This window comes from Schistocerca piceifrons, chromosome 7 (assembly GCF_021461385.2).
Source record: "Schistocerca piceifrons isolate TAMUIC-IGC-003096 chromosome 7, iqSchPice1.1, whole genome shotgun sequence".
NCBI classification, from domain to species: domain Eukaryota; kingdom Metazoa; phylum Arthropoda; class Insecta; order Orthoptera; family Acrididae; genus Schistocerca; species Schistocerca piceifrons.
The window spans coordinates 351323344-351342525 of record NC_060144.1 but is presented as its reverse complement, the minus strand read 5'-3'; the positions used below and the strand labels follow the sequence as shown (position 1 = coordinate 351342525).

The 19182-nt window shown below is 39.8% G+C and overlaps 1 protein-coding gene across 1 annotated transcript in view; it reads left to right on the top strand.

Moving 5' to 3' along the window:
* LOC124805698 (protein mesh) overlaps nt 1-19182 on the top strand; it is a 196959-nt gene that overhangs the window by 48896 nt on the left and 128881 nt on the right. The window contains exons 7-8 of the mRNA XM_047266267.1: nt 1136-1281; nt 17772-17965. Coding sequence (XP_047122223.1) covers nt 1136-1281; nt 17772-17965 — 340 coding nt within the window. The remainder of the gene's footprint in view (nt 1-1135; nt 1282-17771; nt 17966-19182) is intronic.

The following is a 19182-nucleotide window of genomic DNA, read 5'->3' as shown; positions in this document are numbered from 1 at the left end:
GACAAATTTGTATGTGGTTGGACTAATAGAGGCACTTAAATGTATAACAGAGAGAACACTGTAGACAGTCATATGTTTCTGCTTGTGGTTAAGTATCATTAAGTAACTGAAATATCTGAGCTTGCAATTATCCTCTGTCACCTACTAACAAATTTTAAAGATTAAGTGCAAGTGATAAGTCTTGTAATACACTGTAGTGTTTTATGTATTTGCAGTGCTGAAACTCTCAGGTAAGACATCAGTTGCTGCTGCTGAAAATTTGCAATACTTTGATAAAGTGCATTTTTTATCACAGTGATGGCACGGAGTGCTACTGGATACACAACAGAAACACCTCTGTTCACATAGCCAGTTGTCTGGACACCAACTGTTACAGTTCTGATGTATTATAAATGTCAATGACTGTGCCCTGTCTTCGAGCTCTCCGTGACATTAGTTTTCAATAAGATAACCTGAGACCTCGAGTTGCCTGCCCTGACATGGCCCACATAGGGTGTTCTGACTTTTACCTTGACCAGCATATTTTCCAGATCTCTCATCATTAAAAAAAATCTGGTCGCGAGTTGCATCATCACTTGCCAGCCACTATGACTGATGAATTCTGGGATAGCGTTAAAGCAACATGGAATGACGTACTTGTATCTGCCATCATGCTCAAACCATCCTGACACCCTGCTAGATTAAAACTGTTATTCCTGCCAGAGGGGCAGCTCTGTGTACTAAATTTCACTCTCTGTGTGCTCCCAAATCACCTACAAAGTTAATCACTTATTCTGACTACTGTAAGACATAATGCATAATACTGTATGCATGCCATTAAAATGGCAAGTAGCATAAATTAACCATGCACCCACCAACTCATATATTAGAGTCAACAACTAGGACAACAGGATTACTTTTTTCAGATTTTCTTCATCAAGATAATTTTTATAATATGAATACGACATTCTGCGTGAAAACCTATTGTACCAAGATGTTTTTATTATGATGCATTTTTATGTTGACATGAAAAAGGGACTTGCCATGAAAAGTGTTTGTCAATGAAGCATTATTCACTAAAACCAGCTTATGGTGTTAACATGAAGTTCTAAGAATTTTTAGAAGTATTTTTTTAGAAAAGTGCTTTTTCTTTCAGGTTTGATTACAGAGAAGTCAGAGGTACTGTTGTTGACACAAATAGAGCAGTGTGCGTCCAACCATTTGTAATGGGAGAAGGTTATATACCTTTTGAAATAACAGTAAATGAAGGGAGGTATGACTGGAAAGGAAAATTCTTTCTCGGTAAGTTCAAATTAAAATCATTGTTAAATACCCTAAAAACAGCATTTTCTCTCTCTCTCTCTCTCTCTCTCTCTCTCTCTCTCTCTCTCTCTCTCTCTCTCTCTCTCTCTCCCCTTTCTCTCTCTCGCAGAAAACTGTAAATGCAATAATAGCATGATTACGTTAAATAACCTACTAAAAAAAAAAAAAAAAAAAAAAAAGAGTTGAAAATGAATGAATGTAGTATGCGGGAGAACTTCAGAGAAGTTAGGAAAATAGGAGAGAAGTACTGAAAAAGTGAAGCTGTAAGGACAGGTTGTCGGTCACACTTGGATAGCTCAGTCAGTAAACGCGTTCATGTGAAAGGCAAGATTCTACATTCAAGCTCCATTCTGGCACTAAGCTTCAATACACCAGGAATTTGAAAACTGGACACTTTCCACAGCAGAGTAAGAAAGTCATTGTAGTATTCAAGTGAATATTAATGCAGTGTACCAGTAATAGATGAATAGGGACTATTTGATGTAAGCCAAGTAACAGCAGTTTTTTCAAAGAAGAGGCTCCCTTGCCAATTTTGCTAAGTTATGTTAGCTGGATTACATGCAAATAATACTAAGCACTACAATGATAGCTCTTTGTTAATACACCATGCAGATTACATTTCTAATCACTGCCAAGCTTTTGTTAATGCAGACCTTCACATCGTGAAGTGACCAAAGTGTTGTGATTGGAGAGGTGACCTTATGATACTTGTGCAGATCATGACATGAGTACATGAGTACTGTCGCACAAACCCTTGTGAACAAAGACGGGGTGTTCACCAGGGTGTGAATCAGGCAGTTGTCAGATCTTGGCTCTGTAGTCTTAGAGCTGTTTCATGTGAATGCTCAATGTTTTCTTCATTTGTGGCGGTAAACGATCGTCCGGCTCCTTCATCATGCGTAACACTTGTGCGACCATCTCGGAATTTTTCAATCCATTTGTAGACACTCCGTTGCGGCAAAACACTGTTCCCGTACTGTACCGAAAATCTTCGATGAATTTCGGCCCCTGATACGTCTTCTCACCAAAAAAAAAAAAAAAAAAAAAAAAAAAAAAAAAAAAAAAAACGGATCACTGAACGTTGCTCTTCTATGCCGCAAATAGACAGTGGAGCAGCCATGATTAACAGCACAGCAGCGATAACGTAACTAACACAGCAGCTTGAAAATTGCAAGGAAATAACAATAAATAAACAAAGCATGCGACAGTATTACCAAAATAAACAAAAATATAACTAAATTGTGGATAATAATTGACTTACCCTTATATCATCACAATAATAGGTACTGAAACTAAACACTGTTCGAAGTTAAATTTACAGAAACTACAATTAAAATTTAACTCATTAAATTAACTGCATACATCGAAAAATTTTGTCTCTTTAACAGTTTCTTGCCGGCCGCGGTGGTCTAGCGGTTCTAGGCGCTCAGTCCGGAACCGCGGGAAAGCTACGGTCGCAGGTTCGAATCCTGCCTCGGGCATGGATGTGTGTGATGTCCTTAGGTTAGTTAGGTTTAATTAGTTCTAAGTTCTAGGCGACTGATGACCTCAGAAGTTAAGTCGCATAGTGCTCAGAACCATTTGAACCATTTTTAACAGTTTCTTCTGCTACAAGGGTTAGGTCGAATTATTTGTTTAAATCATGAAATTAACAAACATAAGTACGCAACCAATACTTTTGACAAATCTGTTAGTTACTTTGGAATTAACTGAAGTCTGACTTTGGTAACATGTTTTCGAATAGAGCCAAATAGATACTTTAAGAATACTATTAGTTCGTCTTCCAGATGTTTATAATTAGTATAGAATTTATATTTGTTTATACTTCAACAATAGAATTTAAGTTACGAAACAGTTACTGATTTCACCCTAAAATGAAAGATACTAACTAGAAATAGCCAAAAGAAATTGGAAAATCAATCACATAGATAAAACTAAGCAAAAAATTAGATCTGGTGTTATATTCTTTAAAACTGAGGGCCAATCTTTCTCTTTTATGAAAATGCAGATTATATTCACGTATGTTAAATTGTTAAAAGTGAAAAAACGAATTTAAGGGGGCAGATGACAAAACAAGGGGGGAATTAAAATCATCCCAGCTTGCTTCGTCACAGCCTGTATGATGTGTGCTACTGTTGTGACACAGCAGGATGTGTCAGCAGCAGTGGTGATTGTGGAGCTTGTGTTAACGTCCTATTGCTGCAGTGGACATACAAATTGTCGTGGTGCAGTTTGCTTACTGCGAAATGACGATATTTTGCCTGTCGTTTATATTGATTCTGTGGCTGGCATCTCTTTTTGTTCAGTCTGCGATCTGATGCACCTAATCCATATCGCAATTGTCTTTTGGATTGGAGCGAGGTTTTGTGCATTTCGATCCTTGTTGTGCAAACGCCTGTGATACTAGCAAACTTAGTTAAGTTGCGCCAGGGTTCAGGTAATCTTGGGACTTCAGCACTGTAGTGTGTCGGGATTGTCACTATCTGGCCAGTGTCTCAACTGTGGAGCGTAAACTCTGTAGCTATTCAGAAATGTTGGGTGAGTGTTGAGGAGCGACGGCGCTGCAGTCTAGTGTCGGCTTTCTGGGCGAGTTCAGTGTGAGTCAGCTGGTGCCCGGCTGTCTACGTCATGGAAGGTAATGCTGGTGACTCCAATGTTGCGTTACTCTTTATCAGTCACTTTCAGCAACTTTTTTATTGATTGTCATGCGTTACCAATGCTACTTGCACTTGTGATGGTAGCTGCTGTTGCCAAATATATAACATTAAACTGCCAGAGACCGTAAATGTTTTTTGTCATACAGGGTGGCAATTATTGAAATATACGAAATAAAATCGTCATAACTTCTTACCGGTTTGTACGGTTGGCCACAGGGCATGATGGGAATTACTATACATTGCGTTTTTGGTTTGGCGATGAAGCCCACTTTCATATAGATGGGTTCGTCGATAGGCAAAATGGGTGCATTTGAGGGCCTGAGAATCAACATTTCACGATCGAGAAGTCCCTTCACCCTCACCGGGTGACTGTGTGGTGATCACTAAAGGTCTTAATTTTGTTGTGTGCTATAGAGAATTTGCATGCATTTAAACCGCGCCCGAGACGGCTGCTAGTACTCGTAAGACCTGCAATGTCACGTGATGTGACGTACGTGCCATGGCCTGTCTTTCTCGTGGGCCTCGATTCTGCACAGTTGTGCGCCTTTCTGCGCTGCTCTGGGCAGTGCTTTTATGTATGTTGGACACAGTGCAGCGCGGCGCGTCCGGTGTTGATGCTTCTTATAGCCTGCCTGGGCGGCGTTTCTCGTTTTCCATTTGTATATAAAAAAAAAGGTTCAAATGTCTCTGAGCACTATGGGACTTAACTTCTGAGGTCATCAGTCCCGTAGAACTTAGAACTACTTAAACCTAACTAACCTAAGGACATCACACAGATCCATGCCCGAGACAGGAATCGAACCTGCGACCGCTCGGCCACTTCGGCCGGCCCATTTTTATCGCTACGTACGCATGACCACTAGAACATTGCTGCACAACTACGAACACTGTGCTCCATTATGCGCAGTTCTGCTCTGGTCTGTGCCGTTCTACTCTGCTCCGCACCGCTCCTTTGTGCACGGAGTGGCGCGGAGCGTCTGATTTGGACGCGGCTTCAATGCAGTAAATAAATAAGAGGAATACCTTTTGCAAGGGCGATGTACTTGAGGACAATATTATGGAAATGGAAGAGGATGTAGATGAAGAGGCAATGGGAGATAAGATACTGCGTGAAGAGTTTTACAGAGCACTGTAAGACCTGAGTCGAAACAAGGCCCCGGGAGTAGACAACATTCCATTAGAACTACTGATGGCCTTGGGAGAGCCAGCCATGACAAAACTCTACCATCTGGTGAGCAAGATGTATGAGACAGGCGAAATACCCACAGACTTCAAGAAGAATATAATAATTCCAATCCCAAAGAAAGCAGGTGTTGACAGATGTGAAAATTACCGAACTATCAGTTTAATAAGTCACAGCTGCAAAATACTAACACGAATTCTTTACAGACGAATGGAAAAACTGGTAGAAGCGGACCTCGGGGAAGATCAGTTTGGATTCCGTAGAAATGTTGGAACACGTGAGGCAATACTAACCTTACGACTTATCTTAGAAGAAAGATTAAGGAAAGGCAAACCTACGTTTCTAGCATTTGTAGACTTAGAGAAAGCTTTTGACAACGTTACCTGGAATACTCTCTTTCAAATTCTGAAGGTGGCAGGGGTAAAATACAGGGAGCGAAAGGCTATTTACAATTTGTACAGAAACCAGATGGCAGTTATAAGAGTCGAGGGGCATGAAAGGGAAGCAGTGGTTGGGAAAGGAGTGAGACAGGGTTGTAGCCTCTCCCCGATGTTATTCAATCTGTATATTGAGCAAGCAGTAAAGGAAACAAAAGAAAAATTCGGAGTAGGTATTAAAATTCATGGAGAAGAAGTAAAAACTTTGAGGTTCGCCGATAACATTGTAATTCTGTCAGAGACAGCAAAGGACTTGGAAGAGCAGTTGAACGGAATGGACAGTGTCTTGAAAGGAGGATATAAGATGAACATCAACAAAAGCAAAACGAGGATAATGGAATGTAGTCAAATTAAATCGGGTGATGCTGAGGGGATTAGATTAGGAAATGAGACACTTAAAGTAGTAAAGGAGTTTTGCTATTTAGGGAGTAAAATAACTGATGATGGTCGAAGTAGAGAGGATATAAAATGTAGACTGGCAATAGCAAGGAAATCGTTTCTGAAGAAGAGAAATTTGTTAACATCGAGTATAGATTTAAGTGTCAGGAAGTCGTTTCTGAAAGTATTCGTATGGAGTGTAGCCATGTATGGAAGTGAAACATGGACGATAACCAGTTTGGACAAGAAGAGAATAGAAGCTTTCGAAATGTGGTGCTACAGAAGAATGCTGAAGATAAGGTGGGTAATCACGTAACTAATGAGGAGGTATTGAATAGGATTGGGGAGAAGATAAGTTTGTGGCACAACTTGACTAGAAGAAGGGATCGGTTGGTAGGACATGTTTTGAGGCATCAAGGGATCACAAATTTAGCATTGGAGGGCAGCGTGGAGGGTCGTAGAGCGAGACCAAGAGATGAATACACTAAGCAGATTCAGAAGGATGCAGGTTGCAGTAGGTACTGGGAGATGAAGAAGCTTGCACAGGATAGAGTAGCATGGAGAGCTGCATCAAACCAGTCTCAGGACTGAAGACCACAACAACAACAACAACCTTTTGCAAAAATTTCTTTGTATTGATTGCTTCACTTTCTAGAAACTGAATGGACCAAACGAAGCATTAAGTGTCCTAATTCTTGTATCTAGCGAGGAAAAGTGTCTTGTGTGGTCCACACAACCCGCTGCACTACAATACGGTACCGGTACGTTAGCAGCTGTTAAAACACCACGTCCACTCTCACGAAGTTCCGAACTTCCTTCATTAACAGGGAAAAATATCCCGTCACCTTCGTCCCTTCTTCGCAGCCAGCGTCGAACCCGACGTCTGCCACGCGGGGTAGCCGTACGGTCTTGGACGCCTTGCCACGGTTCGTGCAGCTCACCCCGTCGGAGGTTCGAGTCCTCCCTCGGGCACGGGTGTGTGTGTGTATATTGTCCTTAGTGCAAGTTAGTTTAAGTTAGATTAAGTAGTGTGTAAGCCTAGGGATCGATGACTTCAGCAGTTTGGTACCATAGGAACTTACCACAAATTTCCGAATTTTTTCCAAACAACGTCTGGCTTTTCGTCGGCGTCATTCTGCCCTGACCTTGTGCAAATATGTTTAAATATAGAACAAACGGCTGAGTCTTTAATTAAGAACAGCAATAACATAATTCTGTGATAGCTACGTAATAGTCTGGGCTATCTGTCCCGGGCGGCAATTTCAGGGGCTGCCAAATTCATATCATTGAAGAAAAAAATACTTCGTTTCACAAAGCGCCTAGCATCCAGTGCACGTAGGTCTATTGATTATTCATATGATTTTGAAACGCATCCCCGTTGGTTTTCGAACGTATTTGGACACATTCTAAGTTGATTTCTGAACGAATCATAAGCTGATTTTTGAATGAGCGCATAGTGTACGTGATGTCTCTGACAGGGGAACCCCCGTCGCATCTGGAAATAAAACAACTTTCCCGCAGACAAAAGGGGATAGAGCGATAAGAGGTGAGCTGAATAAACCCCATCGGGTAAATGCCAGTCGCTGCTGGTTTATATGGTTGACTGGGTGTGCGAATGATCAGCGTTGTTATAATTATTAGCTAAATCCGTAGACTCCGACTATCAGAGTGGAAATAAACGACTAACAAGAATAACAGGTAAGAAAGATTACATATTAATCTTCTCGGTGTATCCAAAAAAATGAAATTTGGACAGAAAATTTTTGCCAGATCGCTACACAGCTAAGGCCCAGTTCTACAGTCCCCGGTTAGCAGCCGCTTAAGCTTTATTCTCGGAATAGCTCGGAAAATGTGTTGTACGAACACGTAATAACGATGATGATGATTAGTGTTTTAGGGCGCACAACAACGAGGTTATCAGCGCCCGGCGTAATAGCGCCTCCGCGTTGAAAAACGCGGGGTAACAAAACTGGTGATTCTGGCAGGGTTAGTGAAGTTAACCAGAGAATAAGTTTTGACAATGGCAGGAATAGTTACACAATTAGTGATGACCAGGTTGTTTGTTAGAATGAGGAAGGAGAAGAAATGGAGACATCACGCAAATTATATGGAAGAATATGACGATTCCAAATTTATGTGGACTACAAAATGAACATGTCTTTGAACCATCGACTTTTTGAATGTCCTATCTCATATGCGCGGTGGGGAAGGAAGGGCGAAGAGGGGCCCCACTATCAAGTTTTTGCTCCAGTTCGGAAATATCGTAGAAAAAAAAATGGCTCTGAGCACTATGGGACCACTTCTGAGGTCATCAGTCCCCTAGAACTTAGAACTCCCCTAGGCGCCCGGCGTGGCCCCCATATGTATCTTCCACAGCACTCAGCACAGTGGCTCATGGGAGAGACCGCAAAGGCATTTCCCATGTATAGTCGCTCCCATCAGACATCACGCCAAGTGTCAACTTGGTTTAACCGTATATTTGAATTAATTTGTTTTGAAGAAAGAGTGGTATCTATTGAATATCTAGAAAACTAAATATGTGCTGTTTGAAATACCGTATCATAGATGGCATTAGTAGTCAGGTTAAACATATAATATACCCTCCTAATTTCCATAGTACCGAAATTTTCTTCCCCAAACATTTCCCCAAGATTTCCGTTTCCTTCCACAAAAATTTCCCCATAATTCCGAAAAAAATTAAAAACGATCTGGAGGAGCTGCCACACATCGTATGCGGTTCATCAAGTTTCCTGGGATTTTCAGACCAATCGCTGCGACTTGCCCAAACACGTGCGACCTGTGAAGCAATCGCATGCCCATGCAACGGATTGTCGCTTGTGCGTCGGGTCTTTTAAAGTGATGATAAGAGCTACAGCATGATATTCTGGTTCCCAAGAGATACAGACACACAGAGATCAATTCCGTGGAAGGCTAAATAATTTTCAAGCCCTTGCGAAGCTTTTTGAAGATTGGGACGTAGCAGTAGCAATTGATATCTTAAAATGTTTGCAGAGAAATGAGCGGAAGTGTCCACGAGCTCGAACAAAATTGCGTGGATGTGTGATTCAAAGAATTTTTACCAATTCACCACATTATTTAAGTAAACTGACTAAATCTGAGTCTGGAAAAGATCCAAATGAAAGAATACAGAACCAAGAAGATCAAGTAACAGAAACAAAGTTGCTTGCAGAAATTGAGGTTAAAATCGTTACAGGCTTGTGTGAAAATGTAAGTAGGACTATAGGAAGTAAAAAAGTGGCATCATAATATAATAAACGATTCGTTGTGTTTCTACAAGTTATCATTGAAAGAAATTCTAAAAAATTGAAACTATCGTAAAATTGTACATTAACTGCTTCCTTACAGATTTCAGCTGAAAATAAGACAAATAAACTCGTATCAAAGCAATTTCATAATTTGTTCTCATATTTTTATTCTAGTTCTTGTATGTTGGTTTTACTGATTAAGAAACTGTGGTGATAAAACAGAATCAAGTGTAGTGTATACCAATTTCTAACAACTCTATGCAAAACCTTACCGGTACACAGAACTTTTAAAACCGTTACTGAAAAAGAAATTGTGTTCACACTGCTCATAGTGCTGCCTTCCATAGTCATTGATATTTCCCCTTGAGTTATTTCTTCTGAGTGTACAGACACCAGGAATGAATCTATCAAAATAGCTCATCAGAAGAGCGTTTTTGTCGAACCAGATAATTAACTTACTAACTGTGTTTTATGTATGTTTCTGACTCGAGAAAAATAATAACAATTATCTTATTACTTCTTCCTGTTTATACTGATGGAAGCGATAACAAAGCGACTGTAGAATAATATTTAACCACTTGGTGCACGTTACATTCGATACATGACAGCAGGCTGCAATCATCCTTTACATTTGTTGGGGTTGAAAAAATGTTTTTAATGTGTTATGTATGTGCATACCGTATATGTTACCCTATACCTGACAGTTGCACGATTTTTTTTAATTTTCGTTTATCATAGTTTTCGTCCTTAGTTAAAATTCCATAACTGGTTATTTAAATGGGAGTAGTAATATTATTTCTCTCGTGCACGTATGTGTTAATCGTAACATTGTGCTTATTTACCTGCGTATTACACTCGTCCTGTTATATACTTCACTTCTGCACAATGTTCCGTATGCGTGTTTCATAACTTTCGACACTTGTTAAAATTTCATTGTCGCTAAGTAAATGGGAAGATATCAGGGATTAGTTTTTGTGTGCACGTGTTAAACGTATAAATGCATGTACTGCAGAACGAATCAGCTTTGTTTTTAGCGTGCAGCGGGACGCCCATTCTAAAATTTCAGCCGTCAATTTAACAGGTGCACGATGTTGTCATATCGAAAGGCTCCGGCTTGACTAACCTGTAGAGTAGGTTAGGGCAATACGTTTCATTCGCACGAAAAAACCAAACCGTATTGACTGTCAAGTTCGATACTTTATATAGATTCTTTCGGAAGCTCGACGGACAAACACTGCAGGTGTTTTACTTTCGGCGTATTGTATCTGGATATGCCATATTGGCTTCCCGCGCAGACTGTTGACGAAACGGCGTGACGCTAATAGGAATACGGGGAGCGAGAAGTGAGGACACTGCAAGTGCACAAGTGCATTGTTAATGCAAGCAACCAAATCACTGCATCGAATTGTAATACTATGAGCAAAACTAGAAATCACTGTGCTATCGCTGAATGCAAAAAAAAAAAAAAAAAAAAAAAATTCCTCTCCGTTCGAACAGACCATGAAGGCCCAACGGCACCGACCGGCCTCCGTGTCATCCTCAATCCACAGGCGTCACTGGCTGCGGATCTGCACACTGGTCTCCCGGCAGTGTGTCAGTTTACGAGACGGCAGCCGCTACTTCTCAATCAAGTAGCTCCTCAGTTTGCCTCACAAGGACTGAGTGCATCCCCGTTTGCCAACAGCGCTCGGCAGACCGAATGGTCACCCATCCAACAGCAAGCCCAGCCCGACAGCGCTTATCTACGGTGATCTGACGGGAACCGATATTACCACTGCGGCAAAGCCGTTGGCGCTCAATACAAAAATGCTTCATATAAACGAAAGGACGACTCTTACCATCGATTTCCAAAAGATAAGAGAACCGCAGCGCCAATGGAAGTCACGCTGTAAAACAACTGATCCTGTTAATGTGAATAATGAATGGATTTGTTGAGATAATTTCTTTCCCAAAGACTATGACCGGGACTTAAAAAAGGAGCTTTTGGGGTTTCCTTTGAAAATATAATTAAAGGGTGACTTTATGCCATAAGAAAAATCCAAATTGGCATGGAGATGCATCGTAGTTTGTCGCAGGCAACATAAGTATGCTGGGTGGTTATAATTAACTCTCCCTATTCAACATGTTATAACACGGAAACTAATTACAGTACGAGGACCAAACTTGGTAGCATTAATGTCCAGAGTATGGGCTGCATGATTTCCATGCGTAGCAGCCTCACCGTCCAGTTCCAACTATGACCACCAAGAGCAGTAATCAATAATCGTGATTCATAGCATCACACGCCTGACCAGTTGGAGTTCACTTGTTGGCGTATCAGCATAAGCTTGGACAAAAGGAGCAGGGCATTATTGGTGAAGCTCCTTCAGCAAAGCAACAGTAATGCTGCAGGTGCACTCCAAGAATATCGCCGGCTGAAAGGATCATGGAAGTGCCCTCTTTTTCCACCCGTTGTGAAGAGCATGATGAAAACGTTCAAATCAACTGGAGAACCGGCTGTCGCCCCGGGAAGAGGCCGACGAGCGGTTGCACCACAGGTGTTTGATGAAACCGCTGTTGTTATGGCAGACAACGCTGCGCACAATTTCCGATCGTCAGGCATTGAGTGTACTGCGTCACGACAACTAACATCCCGTGGTCAGCTGTACGGCAGGTGCTTTGAACCATCCTCAAATGGTATCTGTACAAGATCCATATCGTACAGCAGCTTTCACCACAGGACACACAACGACGTGTTGACTCCGCTCTCTACTTTCTCGGAAGGATTGAAGTTGACGGGAGATGGCCCTGGACCATCCTGTGGACAAACGTAGCTCATTTTTCTCTGACGGGTGAGGTGAACACACAGAATTGCCGAGAATGGGTATCTTCACCTCCATTGACCGTGCATGAAGTTCCTCTGCATGCTGAACGCGTCGCTGTATGGCATGGCTTCACAGCTATGTTCATCACTGGACCATTCTTTCTTGAACACGCACAAGGTCCAAAGACGTAGCAGTGTGACTGGCCAGCGTTAATGCGATATGCTTCGCCAGCATGTCATACTCGCCCTACAGGAGAGAGACACATTGAACTCAACAGTTTTCATGCAAGATAGGGCCCCACCGCGCAGCGCTCGTGAAGTTCACTTGATTTTCCAAAACAGATTTGGAAACGGTCGAATTATCAGCCGATTGTTTCCAAATGCTTGGTCGGCACAATCACTTCATCTCATTCCTTGTGATTACTGGTTGCGGAGTTACCTGAAGGTCAGGATTTACCAGGGGATCATTCACACATGTGCTGATCCGAATTGCAGCATGTCAAGAGGGGTAGTCAGCATACCTGCGGACATGCTTGGTTCTGCTGTGCAGAATACTATCCTGCGCTTTCAGACTCTTCTGGACACTGATGGGTGCCATATTGAGTCCCTTTTGTAGCAGTAATGGTGCCGTTATGTAATGGTTTGATGTACCGCAGCAGCACATTAAAAGTGTTTCCACTATATCTCATCTCCATGTCCTTGATATTAATGCTACAAATTTGGTCCTCGTACAGTAATTAATTTCCATGTTATAGCGTGTTAAATAGGGAAAGTTTAATTAAAACCACCCGGTAATTGCCAGATATTCGTCCTCTTTAGAAACACGTTTGTGTGTACTACTGATTTTGTAGTTATTCGCGCACTGTTTCTCATAGAGATCGCAGATGCGAAACGAGAAGAGTACACTGTCTGTTTTAGAAACTTTATTTCTGAAGAAAATTAAATTAGACCAGTTGACCAGCACAGGGGCAGTTCTGGACCTACATGTTATTGCTTAACATGAAATAAATTAAAAAGTAAGATACAACTGCTAAAAAGAGAAAACTACGCTTTGAAAGAAGCAGCAGGGTCCTGCAAGCCAAGTATCCCAAACATGTTGTGGAAGTAAATAAATGTGCTTCTTCAACATCCACACGACTACTCTGCATTTCGCAATTACGTTTCCGGCAGAGGGTTCATCGAACCACCTTCAAGCTGCTTATCTACCATTCCACTCTCAGACACAGCGCGGGAATGACGAACATTTTATCTTTCCGTGTGGGCTCTGTTTTATTTTATTACGATCATTTCTCTCTATGTAGGTGGGCGCCAAAAAAATATTTTCGCATTCGGAGGGGAAAAATGATGGTTGAAACTTCATGCAGATCCCATCACAACTAAAAACGCCTTTGTGTAATGGTTGCCACCCTAATTCGCGTATCATATTCCTAGCACTCTCTCCCCTATTTCGCGATAACACAAACCAAACGAGCTGTCTTTCTTTGGACGTTTTCGATGTCCTCCGTCAATCCCATCTGATGCGGCACACAGCAGTACTCCAGAAGAGGTTGGACAAGCGTGGTGTACGCAGTCTCTTTAATAGACCTGTTGCATTTTCCAAGTGTTCTGTCAATAATCGTTGTCTACGGTTTGATTTCCCACAAAATTATTATGTCATCGTTGCAGTTGAAGTTGTTCGTGACTATTTAGTTTAGTAAGTATTTAATTGAATTTAAAGCCTTTAGATTTGTGTGATCTCTCGTGTAACTGAAATTTAGCGGATTCCTTTTAGCAGTCAAGTGGATGTCTTCACATTTCGTTATTTAGAATCAGTTTCCAGTTTTTTCTACAATAAAACAATAAATTGGACAGTATTTCACACCAGGCCAGATTCGATCTTGCACTGACAGTTGCTCGGGTTCAGTCTCAGAGGAGCTTCTCCTGGATTCAGATTGCTTCGCCGATAGTGACTTGATCTCCATAATAATATCCAGAAGTGGGCTCATTTCTCCTTCGGTTGGCTCGCTCAATAAAATAAATTAATTTGAAGTAGCATGTGCTGTTTTCGTGGGCGACTTGTTGCTAAGTGTGACGGAGTGACGCGAAAGATAATCTCTACAATAATGTCATAGCTTCCCGAAATACATCATAAAGTAGTTTCTCTCTACGTAATACCAAGAACTTTCATTAGAATAAGGCATCTGAACATACAACCTAAAACATAAAACACACAAAAAAAAAAAGAAATGCTGCGAAGAAAGATCTCCAGTTGGGTGCTTCGTGATCTTTATGAGCTACGGTGAATATTTATGAAAGGAGAAAGGTGTCCTAGCTCCTAATATTAAGTCTTTGAAGGTGGCTATTATTATAACATACAAGTGTTTATTTAATAATTATAGATTTAAGCTATGTTTAATAATGTGCATCGGCACTTTACAGCATAAGGTTCCTACCGCTGGTGTTAAAACAGACAGTATTCCCACGCCGACAAGCGTGAGCAACGAACAGTATTCCCGCTAACGTCATACGCGGTAGGCAATAGCTGCACAACCCCCAGAAAGGCCTACCTGATTGTTCCTAGTTGGCTTGGTAGTGTATTGTTGTGCGCTAGTTTAACATTTACAGTGCTTGCAGCAGTGACTTTGTTAAATTTTATCTTATTACTTTCTTTGTACTCACGGGAAATACAAGTCCACACTAAACAGTAAGAGGCTTTACGAATCGCCGTTCATTATAAGACACCGTGTGAATGCTGAGTGTACAGTTTGCTGTGCGAAATTTATTCTTGGACACGGAGGACGCATCGAGCAAATAACTTACGTGAAATCTACCGAACATCACATTGCGCTTCAGTCAACTCTCAAAGAAGAAAAACTGATAATCAGTTAGCAGTGAAAGTAGTGTAAGGCATGGATAATCAACTTTCGGCGCAAAAAGCCACATTTGCATGCCACACTGTGATACACAATCAGAGCTTCAAGTCCGTGGTGTGCACCACTGACGTAATTAAAGCACTGTTCAACAAGAAGTTCTTGTGCTCGCAATTAAAACCAGATCATTTATGACAAACGTATTACGCTGTTTGCTATGAACAAATAATGAGAGAAGAACAGATTATGCCAGAGACGATAGATTTTTCCAACCCGCGGATTTCAAGCTTGGTTCCTTTGGTGGTTGGGTTTTGACGTCCAGATAAAGACAGCATACCGAGAATGTTGGAGTTTGTGAACTTTGGTTTTGAAAATACGGAGCATTTGCCCTCGATTGTCTGTAGAGGTGATCCAAAAGTTCGATCTTAAGAGAAAGATTATTGCTATTTCTGCTGACGCTACAAATACCAATTATGGAAGAAAGAAAAAGAAAGACAAAAACAATCTTAAAAGAGTGAAAATAATTTAATAGATGTAAGATGTTCTGTTTGTAAGGGCTACAGTACTGTCCAAACTGGCGCATACGGTTTAATCTGTTCACTTACAGCCACAGCCACCTATATTAATACAGTATATGTAACAAAATCTCACAATATACGAGTATATCCTTTTAGGGTCAAGAAGAATATGCAATACCGGTATTTTAATAACCAGCGGCGTAATGGTTATGGCTGTTGTGACGTCACGCCTTGCCTCACATTGTGAATTACATTTCCTCCTGGTGCTTTTTATAATATTTTCGTCGGTTACAACGGAAATTATATTTTAAATTACTGCTGAGTATTAAAAAGAAAATACTGTTTGTTGTATTTCTAATTTTGTATGTTCTATTTATCACTTTTTTGTTATTTGCGATAAATATTTCTTTTTCACACATTACTGTTTAGCGTGGTACCCACTATAGCGTTGGTGGTTCCTTTCACGATACTGTGTTTGCATTCTGATAAACAATTAAAGTTATTCTTGTGATGATCAGTTATCTGATTTACCAGCTATTGAAAGTCATTGTTTGTTAAACAGTAAAATTCTACTAACTGTCCTTTAACAAGTGTCTTATTACAATAGAGATTTTTTCTGAAATTCGTTTCAAACATTCTGTGCATTGAATAAGGAAAGGTAACCCAAATCTAACTGAAGTTGCAGACAAAATAAATATGTTGCTCAACAAATCATAAGCCGGAAAATCCTTCTACTTTTTGACATCTATAGTAAAACAGCAGTTACAAGAGTTAGGAAGTAATGGTCTAGTGACACATGAGCAATTTAATGATACCATCACAGCTTTCTGTAATATCTACATTGAGTATAGTCATGAATGGTATGAACCATTTATGGACCCTCATCAGCCAATAAAATGGATCACCCTAAATAAAACCATCAGCAAGATTAGAGTTCAATAATTGTGTAGTTTTGTAAAATCTAGTGTCATGAACTTTATTGAGGATGAGAAAGAACTGTTTGATGGAAACTGTTTTGTAAGTAGTTAGGTCTACATACAGTAGAAGTAAGGGACTCAAATTTGAAATTAATGTGTCAATGAAAATGGCAGGAAATATTTATTCATTTTCACAGGGAGTGAGTATATCCAAAACATTTTAGAAGCTTCGTTGAATTTTCATGAGCTATTCCAGGTCTAATGTGTTTATCGAAAGAATGTTTTCAGTAATTAAAGCTTTGTAAGAGTTAAAAAAAACTATAAAAACCACATATGTTAGTTTCTTTTGTACAGGCTTCTACGATTTGAAACGTAGTGCAAACACACATTTGGAGCGAATACACGCCACTAAAAATATTACTCATGTACCACTGAGTCTGTACAATCATCCTCAATGTGAAATATATGAAATCTGTTTTCATATATATACATCCAAATTGTATGTGAAACATTGCTTTACCTCTCATCAATGGTATGGTAAATTACGTGAAAATAAATTAAGCCTATATTGTTGGTAGTTCTATGGTTTGCTGATTTTTGTTTGTTATTTTAAAATATCATGAATTTGGTTAATAATAATATGGGGCTCCAGCCATGACAAAACTATTCTGCCAGGTGTGCAAGATAAACGAGACTGGCAAAATATGCTCAGACTTTAAAAGTATAATGTAATAATTCCAATTCCAAAGAAGGCAGGTGCCAACAGACACAAATTATTTGCAGAACAATGGAAAAACTGACAGAAACCAACATTGGGGAAGATCAGTTTGGTTTCTGGAGAAATTTAGCAACACAAGAGGCAATACTGCCCTTACAACTTATTGTAGAAGATAATTTGAGGAAAGGCAGACTACATTTATAACATTTGTAGATTTTGAGAATACTTTTTACAATATGCTCTTTGAAATTCAGAAAGTAACAGGGATAGCATAGAGTGATGAAGGATTATCAACTATTTGTACAGAAACCAGACTGCAGTCATCAGGAGCATAAAAGGGAAGTAGTTGAAAAGGATGAATCTTCGACAATACCAGGCACTTGTGTCAGTGAAATATCAGAAGAATCATTAACCAACCTTTGGCCAAAGATCTGAGACAAAATCCAGTAGCAAACAAGTCAGCAGTAATAGTTACACTCTGTACTCTATGTCTCAGTGAGAAGACTAGTCTGAAATATGTGTTGCTCTGATACCATTAACTTCACATTGTTCTCTTCCCTTTCTACTGCACTATATTTCTGGGTGACATTTGTTGACTGATTTTCACGTATAACTAAAGTATGCAATACATTTCTTGTTTTCCCAACAACTTGCTGCTAAGGAGTTTTTGATTACTAAGGAAGAATCAGGTCTACTGGGAATGACTAGCATTTTATGTGACAATATACTGTTCTTCCTTCTAGAAACTCCTGCAACTGCAGAAGAAAAAATTACATTTGACACAAATGATGTCCATCTAAAGAGCCCAGCAGAGATACTAATTAAGTGGGACAGTGCAAACTTGACAAGTAATTCAGCAGCACAACTGACAATATCTCTTTGGGGCTACCGAGAGTCCCGTAAGATGCCTGAGTTAGTGTATATTGATATACTGGAGGTAAGATCTTTCAATGCTATGTGATTGTATATTAAATCAGATATATGACATAGTCAACTAATAGTAATTTAGCAACTAGTAGTAGTTTCTAATTTGGTCTTACAACAGTTACAGTATTACATATAGCTTATGAACATTCACTACCATGTTTGGTGCAGCACAGTAACTGGAATAGTACTGTATAATTAATGTTGAAAAACAATCAGTCTTTTGTGATGTAGCCTATTCGACTAATGGAACACAGGAAAGTTATAAATTTGTTATCCTGCTCTTCAGTTAAACACCAACTGAATATTTTCTCTCACAATTTGTGCAGCAAATGTTATGACAGAACAGTAAAAATTGCACTTTCATCACACAGTTATAGTTATATGTTTCATAGGCCATATTCCTGTAAACTTTATGATGTAACATTCAATATCTGTATGACATAGACTCACATTAGAACAAGATATGAAATTTCTTCTTTTCATAATTCACAAACATAGACAAAGTCAGATAACTTTAAGAGCAGTAGGATTTATTTCCATCTACCATATTCATCTGGCTTTCATATAAGCTGGAAATTTTGCTAGCGTTATGAGAAATCCATTAATGGGCTGGGGTATGCACACACACAAAATGAAACACTCTCATCTAAATCCTATATAGCCTATTTGTCATAAAAGTAGGTGGAATTGCAACATTAACATAGTGCTGCTTGTAAACTCCTCTCATATATAAAAAGTATTAGATTGCTGACTAGCTTTTCTGACAACAATGACAGTACATCTGGTTACGTGTCAGTGCTTTTAGTTATATGATCAAATGAATACATTCAATTGAAGAATTTGAATTCTGTTACTAATCTGGTTGGTCGTCAATTTCCTTCTGCTTCCTCCAGCTGTTTTCAAGAGTTGGCCAATGGGTTGTTTAGTTATTAAACTGGTCACAAGATGTTTTCTATTTGTTCATTTCCAAAAGCCATATTATCTCCTTATTACTGATGTACATCTGTAACAATTTATAAAAACTCAGTTTGTTGTGCAACATTGCCAAGTGTCAAAGCGTAACAAGCATCACCGATGTGTCTCTGGCTGACTGACAAAGCACTTTTCCTTTCCTTGTACACAAAAATAGATGCTTTCTGACGTGCAGGTAATGCCACATTTACAAATCAATTCAACAATTTTGTTTTAATAACTTTGATTCTTTGAATTATATAATTGTTTGGTTTG